Source organism: Coffea arabica, chromosome 2c (genome assembly GCF_036785885.1).
Source record: "Coffea arabica cultivar ET-39 chromosome 2c, Coffea Arabica ET-39 HiFi, whole genome shotgun sequence".
NCBI lineage: Eukaryota > Viridiplantae > Streptophyta > Magnoliopsida > Gentianales > Rubiaceae > Coffea > Coffea arabica.
Window position 1 is genome coordinate 7,711,286 of NC_092312.1, and position 17,194 is coordinate 7,728,479.

A 17,194-nucleotide genomic window follows, 5' to 3' on the forward strand; every position below is an offset into this window, starting at 1 on the left:
CTTGTATCGACCCCTATGCTTTAGGGTCCCTCAATTTGTATCTTTTAGTGATCATATGGTGGTTCAAATTTTAAATGATCAAGGTTACCATTAAGGGTCCAAAATATTTATTTCAGCAACCAAAAGTGAATTTACTATGGGGTATGATACCAAAAGTGATTGTAAAACCTCCAACAAATAATTGCACTAAAGTGTGAAATCTCAGCATTGCTTCAAAATTTGTACAAACTGAAACTATTTGCGTTTCTCTAAGTAATCATAATTTCCAGGCAGTGATCCAGTTCATCTGGCTTCAAATGTCAAAAAGGACAAATGTATACTTCTTCATCCTCACGTACAACTCGGGGTTGTTACTATTTCTGCCCTATACAAAATACACCTATTTTACAAGAAGATAAAAAAAATATATAATGCTACTTCTAAAGTCAAGCAACCCCAGTTCTCCTCCCTTTTTCTCACTTGCGACACCACAGCAAGAGTGCATTCTGGGGGGCCGTAGAAGAGAAAATGAGAGGGAGGGAGGAAGAGGTACTTGTTAAGTGCCCTTCAAGAACTGTTTGTACATCAACAAGCATGAGCCACCCCATATTACGTCATGTGAACTTTAGGCTGGAAGCAAGAAGCTGAAGCCCGTGTTTTCACGGATAAGTGGTGGGGGTTCAATGTCAGAAATTTCTATTTGTTCCATAGACTTCGATATGTCATCAACTGAAAACGGAATGCTGCACAACGAACCATCAAGAAAACATCAATTGTAGTACCCAAAACTGTTCGAAAAATTAACGGCAGAAACCACAAAGTTTTTTAAAGGGAAAGGTAGCTCATTGCACAGCCTTGATTTGTCTCAAAATGAGGTCACAATGATGCATATGATCGAGAAAGAATGCTGCTTCAATCGTATAAACCATCGATAAAATCTAGTGTCTGTTAATGGTTCTCAAAATGATTTGTTTTTGCTCCTTAATTTTACAACAAAACTTTGCACTCCAGAAATTTTTTTAAATTCATAAATCAGGATCAATAGTAAACTTAGCAGCAAAGAAGAAAGAATATAATCTTAATGTCTTGCCAAGGAGCATCTTAATGCTAACCTCGAATCATCATCCAATAAAAATGAATTGCTGACTGCATTGTTCGAATCTTCAGTCATCAATACCCTCATCTTTGATATCACCTGAATACACATGCATACAAAACTTTCCTCTGATTAATAAGAGCATAAATGCTCGTAACATGACATGATATGTCTCTCTTGAAGGAGATGACTCGAACCTAGCTTCACTAATGGCATCCACAGAAACTTACTTCCGAGGATACACTGTGAGTGCCATACTTGTCATCCCAGTACATTGTGCTGATCCTATACAACTGCTGGACACTGAGAACCTGTTCAACAAAAGACAAGTTTAGTTGAGAACTATGGAAGACATGAGCTGGGCATAATGAAAAGAGCTTCGCTCACTGGGCAGAGGCTGTGGCTTATCTCATCCAGAGTCTTCTTTGGCTTTGGATGTATAACCTGAAATTAACCAAAAATGAAAGATTTTCCAACATGAACCTTATCTGACTTGTATTCTCCAAGCCATAAAAGAAATTTGAAGCTGAATAAAGAATTCAAGGCTTCACCAGAAATCCAATAGCTTGTCGGATGTGCTTTAATTCCTCCCAAGCTGAACCTGCATACTGCATTTTTTCTCTGTCATTAATGAATGTTTGACAACTATATACGTAGTAATATTGGCACGACTTTACCTTGTCAGTAGCAGTATAGCACCAGTGTTCCAACTCAGCCAGCCCTGCTTTAACATATTCACCATTACTGAATGAACAGCATTCCCTCCTCAACAGAAGGCTGCAGCCAAAGAACCGGGTACACAACATGACAACGAAACTGATTACCTGCTGTACCTTATACTCAATGGTACATGAAGATAATTAAAAAATAATTCACCTGTTGAATAATTGAACATTAATGAAAGAAAATATCTGCGTGAACACTTTACGAACTAAAAATGGTGGTACCTGAAATGTTGATAGAAAAACAACGTATGAAAGTTCTACTGGTAGGAGAAAATTTATGATGGACAAGACACAAGATAAATTAGGATAGAGAATATAAAATTATTGGATATACATGATTTGCTTTTAAGGTATTCAAAAAATTCCCAAGGCTTGTCACTATTCCTTGCCAGTGAGCAATCAAAACTTGCTGGGCAGCAGTATTCGTAACTGAACGCGATGATCCCTTAACTAAGCTTGCTCTAGAAGTTCTTGGTGCCTATAATTTGGAAAAAAGAAAAGTCCTTAGAAGTCATATGGACTACTACACCAAGGAAGAACTTTAGCCTTTCCTAAAATATGAAATGATTTGACCAACACAGATATGGACAATAACAGATTCAGATACCTGAATACACAGCCCAAGCAATGGAGATATTTCCTTCTTCAGATTATCACGAATCATCCCGTAGATTTTTTCCACATAAGCTGTAAGTTGCTGTTTGAAGAGTAAAGCAGGGTACTTTGCTTCAATTTGGCGTAAAGATTCTACTCCACCAGGGATGCCACTAGTTACAAAAGATAAGTTGACTCCTTGGGGTGTTCCCCTGAAACTCTACAGAAAGGAACAACACCAAAAAGCTGAGTTCACTAAATAAATATCCTATTGAAAGGGGTTGGCAAACCATAGTTCTGAAAGAATGCGATTAAAGATCAAAATGTTTCCAACTAAAATAACAAGTGAAACAAAAATCCGAACATCTTACGTAATTCATCCTCCCAAAGAGACTTGCAGAGGACGATCGACGTCGTTGAGGTGCCATGCCAGCAGCACCACTGGCTTTCAATGTCCGCTGGAGCAGCAATAAGAGAGTAGAAGCATTTGATAGCCAATAGGCCAAGACATCATTGTTGTCCTGGGTTTTCTGTCAAAGATAAATTTCGAGGTATTAGAGGCTTTTGATAATTTTGAAAAGTAGACACAAAACTAGCATATGATCAGTAGTTCAGACCTCGATAGCATGACCTATAGTCTGGATGATGCGGTCAAAAACACTAGTCCTCTCAACTTCAAAAGATCTCCAATGCAGAAGGCATTTATATATGATGCATGCTGCAATTGGCCTATTGCTTGCAAAGCCCAAGTGTTGAGCAATGCAACGAAGTAGCAACTCCTGATTCTCCTGCTGTTTCTCATTCAGTGACTTTTGTGGTTTGTCATCTGCTTCAAATTCCCTATGATTCATTGAAGCACTATGCAAATCCTAATGCAATTGAGACATGTTCAAATGGTAGATTAGCAGTCAAAAGATGCTTGTTGGACGCAAGTTAGGTAGGATCAATTACCATGGTCATCCTAGTATCGCCAAAGGAATGACTGCTTTCCATCCTCTGTGTTTCATTGACAAAGAAAATTAGCCGACTGCTTATAAACCGAATACTACATCTGACTTCTTTTTAGATATACCTGGAGAATTGATCTAGATCGTCCAGAGAGGAACTTATTTGGTGCAATTGATACAGCTTGTTGACGAAGAACTTTATTCTCTGATTCCAAATTATTCAATTTCTCCTCTAGCCTGCATGCAACCAAAACTTCATTTATTCTATGTAGTCACAGCTCGTCAGAGTATGCCCAAAGACTTATGTGAAATTCCTTTAAGCAGAGACCCTTTTTCTGTGAGGGGTCATTGGCCAGCCTTTCACAAAAGTAATGAAGAGTAATGGTTTCAGCAAGAGCAGCTAGATGGACTATAGTGAGTCCAGTTTATTTAGAGTAAATTGCTAATCATCTTCTGGTACACACAGGCAATGGCTTCAAGCTCATACATTCTACAATGACTTTTGATAGTTTTTCTCAAGCCTTTCCAAAATCTCATTCTAAATGAATATATGCCATTGTTCAAAAGGCTAAATGCTTGTAAAGGACCACAACAAACAACCATTTTATAATTGTTGCAACATGTTCGTTCAGAGCACCATCAGACATTTTTGCCAACTGTGTATGAATGTGATGAACTTCATGTGAATTGCAAAGTTTCTGATCCTTTAAGAGGCATTTTCCGTATGATAAAGTGCTTTTCATTTATTCAAAAAACAAAAGGAAATTAAAGGAGAGGTAGCTGCAATTGTGGGTTGGTGTAACACACTCCTGATCGGAACCAAGGAAAGTAATTAAAACCATTTAGATTACTTAAAAACCAAATAAACTCAAACTCAGAGCAAATTATCAAGGAAAGCTGTGTCATCATCAACCAATAGCATATCAAAACGTCTTTGTCCCTATGTCTTCACCACCAAAAGAGGTGGTATGCCTGTTTTTTCATTCATATCCAAGTTAAAGTCATCTGCCTCCAGACTTGTATTTGAAAGAAGGAAAGTTCACTGACTTATTTGTAACCTCCTGTAATTTTGAACCTTCTTACTCATTCTACAACATGTTAAATTAAACTTTAGCTGTCAAACAAAACCAAAGGAAATTGGATTTTACTAGCAAGGACATTTGTAAGCCAAATACGTGTCAAGACAGAATTTTCACTCAGTAGAAATGATGCAAAATGGAAGATAATAATACCAAATAGTTTTGAATGCATCAGACCTGTGTAAAGATTCTTGGAGCTGATGAAGTCTTCCTTCTGTTTCTTCTAACTGTTTACGTCTTTCTTCACTAGACTCTTGTGCTTTGCCATACTTCTGTTGTAGCTCATTAGAGCTTTCCTTTTCATGCTGCAATGAAGCCTGAATGGAAGGAAGCAAATTAAGCTAAGTGACAACAATTACCTAACTAACAAAAGTTTTGCTCTTACACAACAAAGCTTAAGGAAACCATGAACTTCTAGAAGTATGACTAAGATATATCCGAGTAACTAATAGAGTATTCCAATATTTAAAGAAGGTGAACAAAATTGAACAAGGAACTGCGAACATCTGATAGAGATAACTGCACACTTAGAGAAGCTAGGGACCAGACCATAATAAATGTCTGCAAATAGCATTTAGCTGTTCCCAACATCCACATCAAATGCAAGATATCAAAGAATTCAAATACATACACTCTTAAATTTTCTCATATGGTATGGACTCAGTACTTCATTTAAATCTTAAAAAGTCACAGTGGCTTTGGATTTTCAAAGATTAACTCTTCATGCTCATTTATTTGTTGCATCGATCTGTTCTCTTTGGAGTGATAGTTACAATTCATAAACACTATACTGGCAAGCGATATTTGCATTCCAAGAATAGCTCCTTGCACTCCACTTTATTACGTGAAGGGAGGTGCAGTGCCAGAGGATTATTTTGGAGTGCAAATATTATTTGCCTTTTTGACAACTATATTAGTCATTACTTCTTATTCTACAAGATTAGAAAAACCTTATAAATGTCGGTTTCTCATCTTCAACTGCTTCCCTTGTATTTAAAACTCACATAAAAAGTTAGGCAAATTATCAATCATAAGACAGCAAGCTACACAATAAGAAAACTTGCTACGTGTATTCTTTCAAAAAATATTTTTTTCTGAAAATTGAAATCAACAGTGCATATAAGTCTAAATATGCAATAGTCCTCTAAATATGCATATATATCAAGAGCACCCAGTACTGTTGATTGTCATTGCCGTGGCTGTATGCAGTTGTATGTACATATCTAGAATATCATTTTCCAGCTCAGAATTGCTTTACAAATTGAGTTATGCTAAAAGTTTTAATTAATCAAACTGTCAGAGCATATTCAAGGAGATACAGCCATGTACTTAACCTGTCTTCCAAATTCTTAGTCTCAGTTCCAGAAAACAAGAAAAGATAAAGATGAATGAGACTAGTGCAAAATGAAAGAAATTGCTTTCTTGAAATTTTGTCAAAGAGATAATTACTTCAACACCCATTGCTCTTGGCAAAGGAAGCACATTGTATTGCTAATCGATTAAATATTTGATTTGGTAATTCTTCCTAAGCATGAAACAGTAGTATATGCCTTGTGAGTCTCTCACCTTTAAACTGTTAATTTCTTCTGTCAGAGATTCAACTTTATTGGTGTCTTCAACATAAACTGGAACCTCCTTGATGACTGGAGGTGCTTCTTGAATAGCCTTTTTTGCGGACTCTCTTTCTTTGACTAGCAGTGCATTTGCTTCATCAACTTTCTTTTGCATAGCCTCCAAAGAGTTTTGTAATTTTGCTATTTCTTGTGCTTTGGCTTCTTCTAGGTCAGTCTGCATCAAATTTCCAACTTAGGTATAACTGGACTCAGAAAATGGAATGACTTCTCACACAAAGCCTAAACTATATTCCAGCATGCTTTTTGTCTGACAATTTAGACGACTGTAGAATCACAGTGCTCTTTCACCATTTATTTAGAACTTCCTCTCAAATATCAGAATTTAACTGTATGTCCTGTGGAGGTAAGATAATCAACAGAATATGATGATACCCTCAGACGTTTTTCCAGCTGTAAGCGCCATGTGAGCTCCTCCAATTGTTTCTCAAGCTTGTCTTTGGCCTCTTTCAATGCCCCTGTTTCTCTTGCAGCCTGCATGGAGATGGAAATTCTTAAATATTTGGTATTTCAAAAGTTTCTAGGCCATTAAAGTGAATATTTTTTTGTCTTCTTTTCTGATAAGTCACCTATCCATAAATTTGATGTTCCACTAACTATACTGATTATTTTAACAGATAAAATTCTTCAGTAATAGTTCTCTATTGTTCCTAGGCCATTAAGCTGAAGCTTTAATCCATTTATTTTGTCCTTTCCTAGTAAGTCAAACATCCAAAGCAATGCTTCACTGAAGATATTGATTATTCAGATTATGTGCAACAACATATGATGTCCCGCACAATAACTAATACAGTGGTAAAGTTCAGAATTAAATTCACAAGTTCAATACTAGGTGTACATCTATTTCTCTAGATTCACTATGTTCAAAGAAACCCAGTTTATTACAAACCTCTCAAATTGATTCTAACGTATAAACTTGTTATAACTGATCGTGACTTATGATACTTCTAGGAAATAAATTACTTTCATTAAATAACCATGCCATTTTTACTTCAATAGAAAAATAGTATTAGCGCTGACCATTTTTAGCTTCCGTAACTCCCTCCTGGCAATTTTTCCCCTCCATCTGCATTGTGCAATTATTGTTCCTCTCTTAAGTTTTCTGTGATATGATGATGCTTTATGACAGCGCCACCTTGCCTGCATAGAAAAAGGATACAATTTGAAAGTAACATCGTATGATAATCATCTGGTAGAAAAAGGATTACGGGATTATCAGAGTTACCTGAATTAGAGTTGCAGCTCTACTTTGCCTTTTAAATGTAAATCTTTTACAAGCATCCATTGAACGCAAGCCTGTCTGCAAAACAAGCACTGAGATGCGGAGTTTGTTATATGCCATTCTGGCTTCACGTCTACGCGTGTTCTTCTGAATTTTTACTGCAGCTGCCTCCCTTTTCATTCCCTCATAATGTTTGCAAGCCAGTTTACCTGAAAATGAAGTACATGTACTCCACTTAATGACTATGAAATCATTGCTGCTTCTGTGCGTTGCACAAAGAGCCTCACAGTACTTAAACAACTCACCTCTGCACAAAGACTGCATACAGATGCTTGCTTTTCTCAATGCAACAAATTGCTTACGAGCATAATGAGTTCGTATTCGCTGTTGTATGGCTTTTGCTGCACTTGAAAGAACTTCTGCCCTTCGAGCATCTAACTCAGCCATCTGACCAGCTCTTAGGAAAACCTTTGTTTTACCTATCTGTTAATGCACAAAATGCACATTAAATACATAAACTATTTCATGGCTGAAGCCTATATCATGTCCACAAAAATATACTAAGGACAAACCAATGGTACAAACATTTGTGCAGTGCACAAGGAAACAGAAGCAGTCTGATGATAATTAATCTCCCTGTTTCATAATAGTTATTTTCCTTTCCTTTCAAATATAGGAAAGTCAATATTCAATATGAATATTAAAAACTCTTAAAGAATCAGTAGTCCTCTATCGCTGGATTAAAGTTTCATGATTAAAATCCCTCTCACCAAAGAAAAAAAATCCTCCAAATCCATATTTATCAATCCAAATGAGAGTAACATAATTCTCTATGTTATGATTTGAAGCAGAGGTGTATTCTGGATGCTTTGACTTGTGTGGCTTGGAGGTGTTATTTTGACTTCTTATGCTAGTGACATCTACAACTGGATCCTTGGTGGTTTGTCACCTTCGGATTGTGTTCTAAGTGTGGTGTTATCACTTCTTAGTGACTCTAGTGGGAAATAAATGGAGTCTTGGAGGTCTTATTTTTTACTTCTTATGCTGCTGACATCTAATACTGGAGTCTTGGTGGTTTGTCACCATAAAATTGCGTACCAAGTGTGGTGTTATTATTTCTTGGAGAGTCTAGTGGGAAACAAATGGAGTGGTGCTTGGGACAAAGCAGAAGATGGATCCTCTTTCTTACCCACTAAGTAAAATTGGAAGTTAGTTGAAGATACCCAAGTTTCTTTCACTTCTTCAGAAACATATTGCCTGGTTAAACTAAAATATTCAATGTTCGACAGTCTATAAAAGAGACAACATTGAGCATTACATTAATGCCGCACATGGATACATATAGTAAGAAAATGCAAAGTTCAAGTTTATAGGTGACAATGGGAACTACAGTCTTCACCTGAGATCCTTTGAGCCCTTTCTTTTCCAAAATCTTCTGGCATGCAACTTTTTCATCATAACTGCTTAGCAGAAAGCATATCAAGAATCAGCACATAAAACTATCGCTGGAAGTATGTAAATGTAAATTTCCTATGTAAGATAAAGCCACGAATTTTGTGATTATGCCTGTTCCTAAATTTCAGTTTAAGTTAAAGGAGGTACTTACCTTCCTTCCAAAACCTCAGGTGCAAGAAGCCCAAATCGGTTTATGAACTCAAAAAAAGGTCGGCGAGTAGGATATCCAGCACAACTTATTCTGATTGCTTCCAGAACACCCTAAAGGATGAGACTCAGGTATTAAAACTTACAGCATAAAAGCTAAAGAATTTGCATTGTAAGGAAGAGAAAGTTGAGGGTGTAAAGAGCGAAAAGAAAAGACAGCTACTAAACGTAAAGTACTTACTCCACAGCGCAATTGTTGCATTATATTTGAATTCTCGAAAATGGCAGGTTTAAGAAGATTGTTTGGCTTTACACATCTTATATAGTGCGGTTCTGTAGCATTTAAAGTTTCCATCAATTGTTGTAGTTGTAACTGTGCCAAAAAAGGTAAACCTCAGATTTCCTTCTCCATTCCTTCATTAAGGAGTCAATTTTCAGAAGTTTATGAACATAAATAGCAAGGATGATATCCAAAACAAGGATGAGTACAAAAAAGTAACAAAGATACCTTAAAACGTGACCCAATTGATGAAAACTTGGAAGATTTTGTAGTCTCTTCATGAATTGAAGGAAAAAGGCCAGCGACAAAAGAGCATTTAGAAGCACTTAACAGGTCTTGATGTTCTGGAACCACATAATCTTTATTTTTGTCCAAAAATTGATCAGACTGGTAGTGAACCTGATGAGAAACAAAGTGAGTTGTAAAATCTATATACAGTAGCAGTCCCTGTTACAGCAAAATATCTTTCAGATAATTAAACATACCTCTCCAGCATAATGAGATATTATGAAATCTGTGCGAGACAATTTAGGCTTCAGAAACCGCTTATGATTCTTGAAAGTCATATAAAGCTTGTTTGCAAATGTTTCATGTGTTGACTTTGGAAACATACTGACAACATAAGTGCAAGATATTATGATGGGAAATATATCAGTAATGTTCACCATAATCTTTAAATTTTACAAATATTATAGGAAACAAAATAATACAAAGAAATGAAAATGCACCAAAATGTAATTCTACATTTTGATGAACCGTTAACATCCTCACAATATAAAAAAAGAAGAAAAAGAAAAACGCCAGGTAAAAAAGGTGTTCCGAGACATTATCCTACCAGGCTTCATCAAGAAGAGCAACAATTCCACCTGGTTTCTGCAACAGGAAATGCCATAAATAAGCAGAGCTTAATTCAGCAGCTATTCAGTCCAGCATGACAATGTTAACAAGGGAATATGAGCCATATAGTAGCTATGAACTGACCAATTGGAGCTATGAAAAAACTATGATGACCAATTGGAGCTATGAAAAACATTAACAAGGGACGAAAACTTTGTTGACTTAGAATGCAGTCCACCATACCAAAGAATGTTATATGATGCCATATAGGAGCTATGAACTAACCAAATGGAGATTATAAGGTGTCAGACATACATATTTTCATGACTGAGAACCATGGATTCCTGGAAAAGATGAAGTACCTTCTCAATAAGATCTAAAACATCTTGATTGTCAACAAATTCAATATAGCTCCAATCAATGACCTCTCTTGTGTATTCTTCTTGCTCCATCTTGAAGACATGCTGTTATAGTAGTTGGAGATCTAGTAAACTGGTAATGTCACATTAAGCCTTGCACAAGAATTTGATTTTAGAGATACCTGGTTAAAATGTTGCTGCAGTTTCTCATTTGTAAAGTTAATGCAGAATTGCTCAAAGCTGCATGTCATGAAATATCTTAATCAAGATAAAGAACTGCAACTACCAACTCCTTCAACACATTGTGAATGTATCCATATATTGGGAATCAGAAATTAGTTGCTACCTATTATGCTTGAAGCTTTCAAAACCATAGATGTCCAGGACCCCAATCAGAGATTTTGACTTGGCATCTTGCCCGATTGATACATTGATTTTGTCCACCAGCCTGTAAAAGGAATCCAAGAGGAGTAAATGGAAAAGAAAGAGTGTAGAAGTCCAGTACCTTATAAATTTTGATAGCAATTGATTAGAAGGTGAATAAAGAGTCAAAGGATACTTACCAATCAAACAACCTTGAATATATGGTCTTAGCAAAGCCATCCCTGCCAACTGTTGCACTAAGAGGATCGAGACTACGCTTAATAACTTCTTCAGGGGTAATCATCACACGTTTCAACAGTGCATCTTCCAGAGCCACAGGATCACACCTAATGCAGAGGATGAATCAGTAGCTCCCACCATGCACAAAGATACAAAAAATGAAAGGCCTTACTATGTGATGTTGGTAATCATCCATACCTGAGAAGTTCTGCTGTTGTTTTAAGATGAAATTTTGATTTCTCATCCTTTAGCATTGATGAATCAATTTCCTTTCCCTTTGCAAAATCAATGTTACCAATATGAAGAATCGCAGCAACAACTCTGAAAATTGCTTCCTAAGTAAGAAGGACAAACAAACAAAGCATAAGAATACGGTCCTTCCCATTCCTGTATCCATTAAAGTGGGGTGAACGAAACAGACATTCTGCAAGTGGACATACCTGCTCCTTTGCACTAATTCCAACAATATCCATCGCTCTCCTAGTGGCAAGATAGTCATGGGCATCGCTCACACCATCCAGCTCATAGCAACGTGACTGATTGAGGTAGTGAAAGGTCTTAGGTTGTCCCAGTTTATACTTCTCAATTTCCTAATAGCAGAACAACGATCAGCCACAAGTTGCAATGACAAAAGAATTAAGAAAATAGACTCCATAAGCCATAACTTCCAGAGATAAATACCTCCTGCGGAGCGGCACAAAGGAGATAAAAGCAGTGGTAGTTCCGCTCAGGATCAGATATTTGGCAAACTCGGGATCTCTCAAGAAGGTAAGTTCTGATAGCTGCTCCTGATATTCTCCCTTGCTTGTCAAATTGTATCTCTACGAATTTTCCGAAACGGCTGAAGCGTATCAAATGTAAAACTATGTTAGTGTTGAGTAAACACAAGACAGGGTCCAAGAATCAGACGTTCAAGCAGCAGAATTGCTTCTTTACCGCTGTTAAGAATTTTAGATCATAGAACAAGTAGAACAATTGGAGACTCATGAATAATGCATGTTCTTGCTAGAATATTCAATGAAACAATGACAAGAAAATTAAGGAATGGACAATTTAACTTAACTGCATGAGTAGAGAGATTCACCTGGAATTATTATTTCTAACAGTTTTAGCATTCCCAAATGCTTCAAGAACGGGATTGGACTGCAATCAGAAGGTTGGGCAACTCATCCATCAGAATTTAATGTGAAAAATGTAGAAGATACGAGCAAGTAATTGAAAATGGCAGGAAACAAAGCTGAGAGCTAGACTATATCATGTATCATACTTCAAGAACTTGCTGCTCGACTGTTCTTCCTTCAGTAGCTGCCCGCCCTCCCAGAAAGGCAAGGTACCGCATAAGCATTTTTGTTGTCTCTGTTTTACCTGCTCCACTTTCACCACTAACCAGAATGGAATTGCTTTTTCCTTCCTTTACCATTTGCCTGTTTCAAATACACATACAAAAGATGCATCTATTATCCCAGGCATGCAGGATGCTATGCAGTCAAAATTAGAAATTTGAGTGGTTTAACCTGTAAGCGACATCAGCAACAGCAAACACATGAGGGCTTAGCTCTCCAAGTGGTGCTCCTTTGTATTGTACCATCATGTGTGGATCATATAGATGGGGCAGTTTTTGAAATGGATTAATTGCAATTAAAATATTTCCAGTGTAAGTCTGTGACGATGTCAAACATTATGAGACTCACGTTGTTAAGAAAACGTTCCTGCGAGCAAGAAGAATGAGCAGGAAGGAAACCTTACATAGATCTCGTTGAGTTCATATCTTGCTTTTAGGTTCTGCAAGACCCCTGGCTCATGCAAATAAGATAGTTTTGTCATGTCATCAACACCTCCAGGAGCAGTTTCCGTGTCTTTAGGATAAACTTTTGATAGCTTCACAACAACCTGACAAAATAACCAAAATGGGAGAAATAGAAAAAGGTTCTGAGCAGCTGCAAAAGCTTGCTAGCTATCAAATCGGACTCTCATTTGCCCAAGTATATAATGCCCTTTTACTTTGCCATTTGCAATATGAGTTTTGTAACAACAGCACAAGGAGGTGTTCAAACAAGATAAGACATCATTTTATATAGACAAACAGATACAATTCGCAAGACAGAGTGGCAACAATTATCATTTCTCACAGCTGGGTCCATCACAGCGCCTTCTCCTTTTGTGTGTGTGTGTGTGTGTGTGAGAGAGAGAGAGAGAGAGCTTCAACTAGAATTTGAATCAAAACCACACAATTTATAATCTGTTGGAAAGCCAAACTAATGAATGAATTCTATAAAATATCTAGCCTAGAAGATTGCTTCATGAGTCCTCATCACACTCCATCTCAAGCCTGTTTATCTACACTTCCTTAGTTTCAACCAAATCAGTGCATGGAACTGCATCAACTTCATTTGTATCCTTGAAAACAACATAGATATCCCCCTATTTCGTCAATTTAGCAGTATCATAATTCAGAAAATTTTAGACTAATGCTACGTGGAATTATGTGCAATCGGTTTGAAATTCTCCCCAAGTGCAACAAGCACCAGGCAAGGGAATTTGGCACTAAACTAGATATAAGTAAAAGGTCTGATTGCTCAAAGTCTAGTCTAACCTTTGACTCCAGAGACTTAGAAAAAGGAATTATACATCCATTTGTATTTCTAAGAGAACTACAAAGAGAATCAAAAGCACAAAAACAGCATGCAGATGGAGATATCAGTTGTAGTTTCATCCAGTCATGCGGCAGCAGTACTTTGATTTACTTGTTGATACAATTGACAGAAAAAATTTTGCATGTTTAGTTAGATACTACTTTGTTAGGACAATACACTCTAAAACAATCATATCATTATTCAGAAGAAGGAAGAAGAAAAGAGACGTCAAACAATACTTAATGCAGTACAAGCATTACCTTCTTGCCATTACTCGTCTCAATCTCAGCTTCCGCACCTTTGATCTTATTTACTTGTCCATCAATCCAAGTCACTCCTGGGTCTTCAACCCAGACATGAGAACCAACAATAATGTTGACTGAAGTGCCCTGTAACAGCCAAAAACAAATGGGGGCATCTGAACTAAATTCCATTGGAAATTTTAGAGACAACTAAAGTGCAGAAAACTCTGATATGTATGCATTGTTTTCACCAAGACACATGCTGATGTTTGATGTAATAATGATTTATCAATATGCTTGTTAAAGCTCTGTAACAACTAGCTGTCTATTATTTTCATTCTGAAGCTTCAAGATGGATGCTTTTGCTGGGGAAGTAAATCAGTCAGAACGTGGAGTTTCTAATATTCTACTTGATGATACGTCTGGCTTTTGTCATACATTTGTTCCCATTTTTAACAAGATAGTGTTCCAATTTAGCTTTCATAGAGCATGATAGTACCCCTCCCATGTCCCTCGTGTTCAACAAAAGACCTCAAATTGCTACCTAATGAACCTTATAGATTACCACTTGTTACCAATTCATTTCCATGTGAATGCCTCAATAAAGTTATATGCCTTGCTATATCCAAACTCAATTTTTCCAACATTGAGATACCTATAAACATTCAAAAAACAAATTACCTAAAATTTGTGGGGAGAAAAAAAAATGGAAAAGAAAAGGGGCTAATTTCGCTTAGAAATTAACACTACTATTAACAGCAGCACAGTAAAATGAAGTTGACGCACCATAGCGAAGATCAAATTTTACTAATCAACTCCTCCACAGAGATTTTCTTCTACTTCGTCCAGCATACCACATTCCCGGCAATTTAATCACGTGACCATAATAGCGCTCCTCTCAGAGCATACTAGAGAGAAAATGCTTGTAATTTAAAGTGAATGACTTGTACAAACGCATAAAATGCTGCGTCTCGGGATATTCTGATTTCAGATTTCCTGGCTGATTCTGGCAAATGACAAGAAACCGATCGGAAACCCTGATTCTTCTTTCTTCTATTTTCCGAGCGTGGAAGGAGAAGATTTTCTCTTTCCTCTTTCTTTCTCTTTTTTTGTTCGTTTTTTTTATTCCCGTGTGTGCGTGAGCTGAGTTTGTGGAAGCGACAGTGATCATACTTCTACCTGCAACTTCGGGTTGGGTCGTCTCCTTCTCCGATTTGTAGGAAATTGGTGGCTGAAAAACACACTACTCTCTCTCTCTGTCTCTCGCTCACCAAATTTTTTGAACGTCTGAGTACATATATAACTGTGTAACTCTTTTCGCGGGATGTTTGGCACTAGTAGCGTGTCAAAAAGAGAGCAAATTATCGTGTCTTATCTAAAAAGAGCAAATTTTTTGTCTTGATAGCCACTAAATATATTTCTCGTGTCTTATCTGAAAGAGAGCAAATTATCTTAGTAGCCACTAAACTTTTTAAATAATCAAGTTTTGACCATTTAACTATTAATAATATGTTTTTTTACCTATTAAATTATCAAAAATATAAATTTTACACCATTCTATCTATTTTTATCTTTAACTATAATATGTCGAATCTAACTATTAATAGCATGTCTCATAAATCATATAAACCCTTAGATCTGACAGAGCTAATGATGAAATTAAACGAAATGATCCAAAATTTACATATTTGATAGTTTAATGAATAAAAATATACTATTAATAATTGAGTGATCAAATCTTGACTATTCAAAAAGTTCAGTAGCTATCTTGGTAATTTGTTCTATCTAAAATGAACTACTGCTAACCTTTTCATTAAGAAATTGACATGGTTTTAACTTGCTTTTCTCGCAGACGCATATTAGGATTCGAAAACATTAGATCTAATAACAGGGTAGACTTTAAAGAGCCCTCCCCTAGTGATCCAGTAGTTAAATTAGGATTCGCTTGCATGAAGTGTTTTTTAAATATTTGTCTAAAGCTTTTTTTTATATTTTTTCAAAATTTGTAGCCATTTCAAATCGTTACTTATTTTTAACAGAACTTTTCGTATAGATTAGTTGTTTTTTGAAGTATTTTTCAAAAACTTTATTATTACAGTGCATAAATGATGCTTCACTTGGATTCGATGTTTTTAAAATTATATTTTGAGGTGTTTTTGGAACTCAAAATTTTTTAAGAATTTTTTGTAAATTTGTTAAAAATTTCCTATCTCCCATCGCTGCCAACCACCACTAAGTACTAGCAGCCATCTTCCCCTTTTTTACTTCCTATGCCCAACAACCTTTGACTGTGCAACCAAAGGTCACTAGGGAAAGGGACTAGGTAGGATAAAGCAGAGAGGGAATAGGAGGTCGCAGGAAAAGGGAGAGAAGAGAGAATAGAGAGAAGGGGGGGGGGGGGGGGGGGGGTTGGGGGGAGAGATTGGCTATCGACGATGGTGATGTGTGAAAGTAGAAAGAATTTAGAGTTTTTTATTTTTAGTGTATTTGAAATTGTGTGTTTTATGAGTTATTTCTGGGGTTTGTTACAGTAGATTCAACAAGCAAAAATAATTTGTGATAAAAACAACAAATTCAAATAGAACCTTTAAATTTTCAAAAAAGAATCTAAAAACCCCTGCCAAACACACCTTTTAAAGCAAAACGAGAGGTAAATAGAATTGCCAAGGAAAAAAAAAGAAATTGATTGAACTTTTTCTCCATATGTATGTAACTTGTTCAAGGCAACTGCTACAGTTTATGTTTTCTTGCACAAGAAACTTTCACAATCTCTGCCTATCAGAAATATATAATTTTTTTTAGAAAAATATATAGTAAGCGGTTGTTTCGTGTCAACCAGTTCCGTCCTCGATCAATGAAATCTATCCTACTGATAATATGAATAACCATAAGGATAGTCAGACGTGGATGGACCACGAGCAGGAATGGCTGCAGGTGTAACCGTTCCTAGCAGTTTCGTGCACACCGCATAACTTTGTTTACACATGGTGTAATTTTGTTTGCACAACGTGTAATTTTTGAACAAATTTTTGTGGGTCACACGCACGTTGTTAAAAACGAGATATAAGAAGTGATCTGGATCGTATAATTTTTTTGAGCCAAATTTTGACAGCGAACAGCTCAGGAGCGGTCCATCTGATGACCGCCCCTGCCCCTCATCCCGCATTAATCAACAATTCAACCTTCACAGCCGTCATTCTTTTAGTTACAGAGTCAAATACTAATATATATTTTAACAGGATTTGCTCACAAATTCATCGTCTTGGTGCTAATTTGCTTGTGTTCTACGTTTGTGTCTCATTTGGATTTCTCTTATGGGAAGACAAGTTGAAAGATCTCAAAGGTTTGACACATGCGTTGAAATT

At 36.5% G+C, this 17,194-nt stretch overlaps 1 protein-coding gene across 1 annotated transcript; it reads right to left on the minus strand.

Moving 5' to 3' along the window:
• Positions 1-144: 144 nt before the first annotated feature.
• Positions 145-15,098, minus strand: LOC140034982 (myosin-11-like). Its single transcript, XM_072074040.1, has 38 exons — positions 14,616-15,098; positions 13,848-13,976; positions 12,701-12,844; positions 12,469-12,614; positions 12,222-12,378; positions 12,039-12,097; positions 11,636-11,795; positions 11,395-11,544; positions 11,153-11,289; positions 10,915-11,061; positions 10,698-10,799; positions 10,534-10,591; positions 10,355-10,456; positions 9,991-10,028; positions 9,641-9,767; positions 9,384-9,554; positions 9,117-9,248; positions 8,880-8,989; positions 8,673-8,733; positions 7,579-7,756; positions 7,277-7,482; positions 7,072-7,191; positions 6,427-6,525; positions 5,987-6,208; positions 4,598-4,737; positions 3,467-3,578; positions 3,346-3,390; positions 3,012-3,263; positions 2,766-2,924; positions 2,408-2,614; positions 2,135-2,278; positions 1,952-2,022; positions 1,753-1,852; positions 1,627-1,683; positions 1,463-1,519; positions 1,306-1,386; positions 1,092-1,174; positions 145-722 (listed from the first exon to the last, which is right to left on the minus strand). Exons 1-38 carry the CDS (start codon positions 14,616-14,618, stop codon positions 605-607), a joined length of 4,584 nt encoding a protein of 1,527 aa, XP_071930141.1. The 5' UTR covers positions 14,619-15,098; the 3' UTR covers positions 145-604.
• Positions 15,099-17,194: the final 2,096 nt, after the last annotated feature.

Excerpts from the sequence above, each read along its gene's own strand:
- LOC140034982 (XM_072074040.1), bottom strand. Across the intron at positions 10,029-10,354 it reads TTTTAGATCTTATTGAGAAG|AAACCAGGTGGAATTGTTGC; the intron begins GTACTTCATCTT and ends TTCCTGTTGCAG. Across the intron at positions 2,023-2,134 it reads ATACCTTAAAAGCAAATCAT|GTACCACCATTTTTAGTTCG; the intron begins GTATATCCAATA and ends TCAACATTTCAG.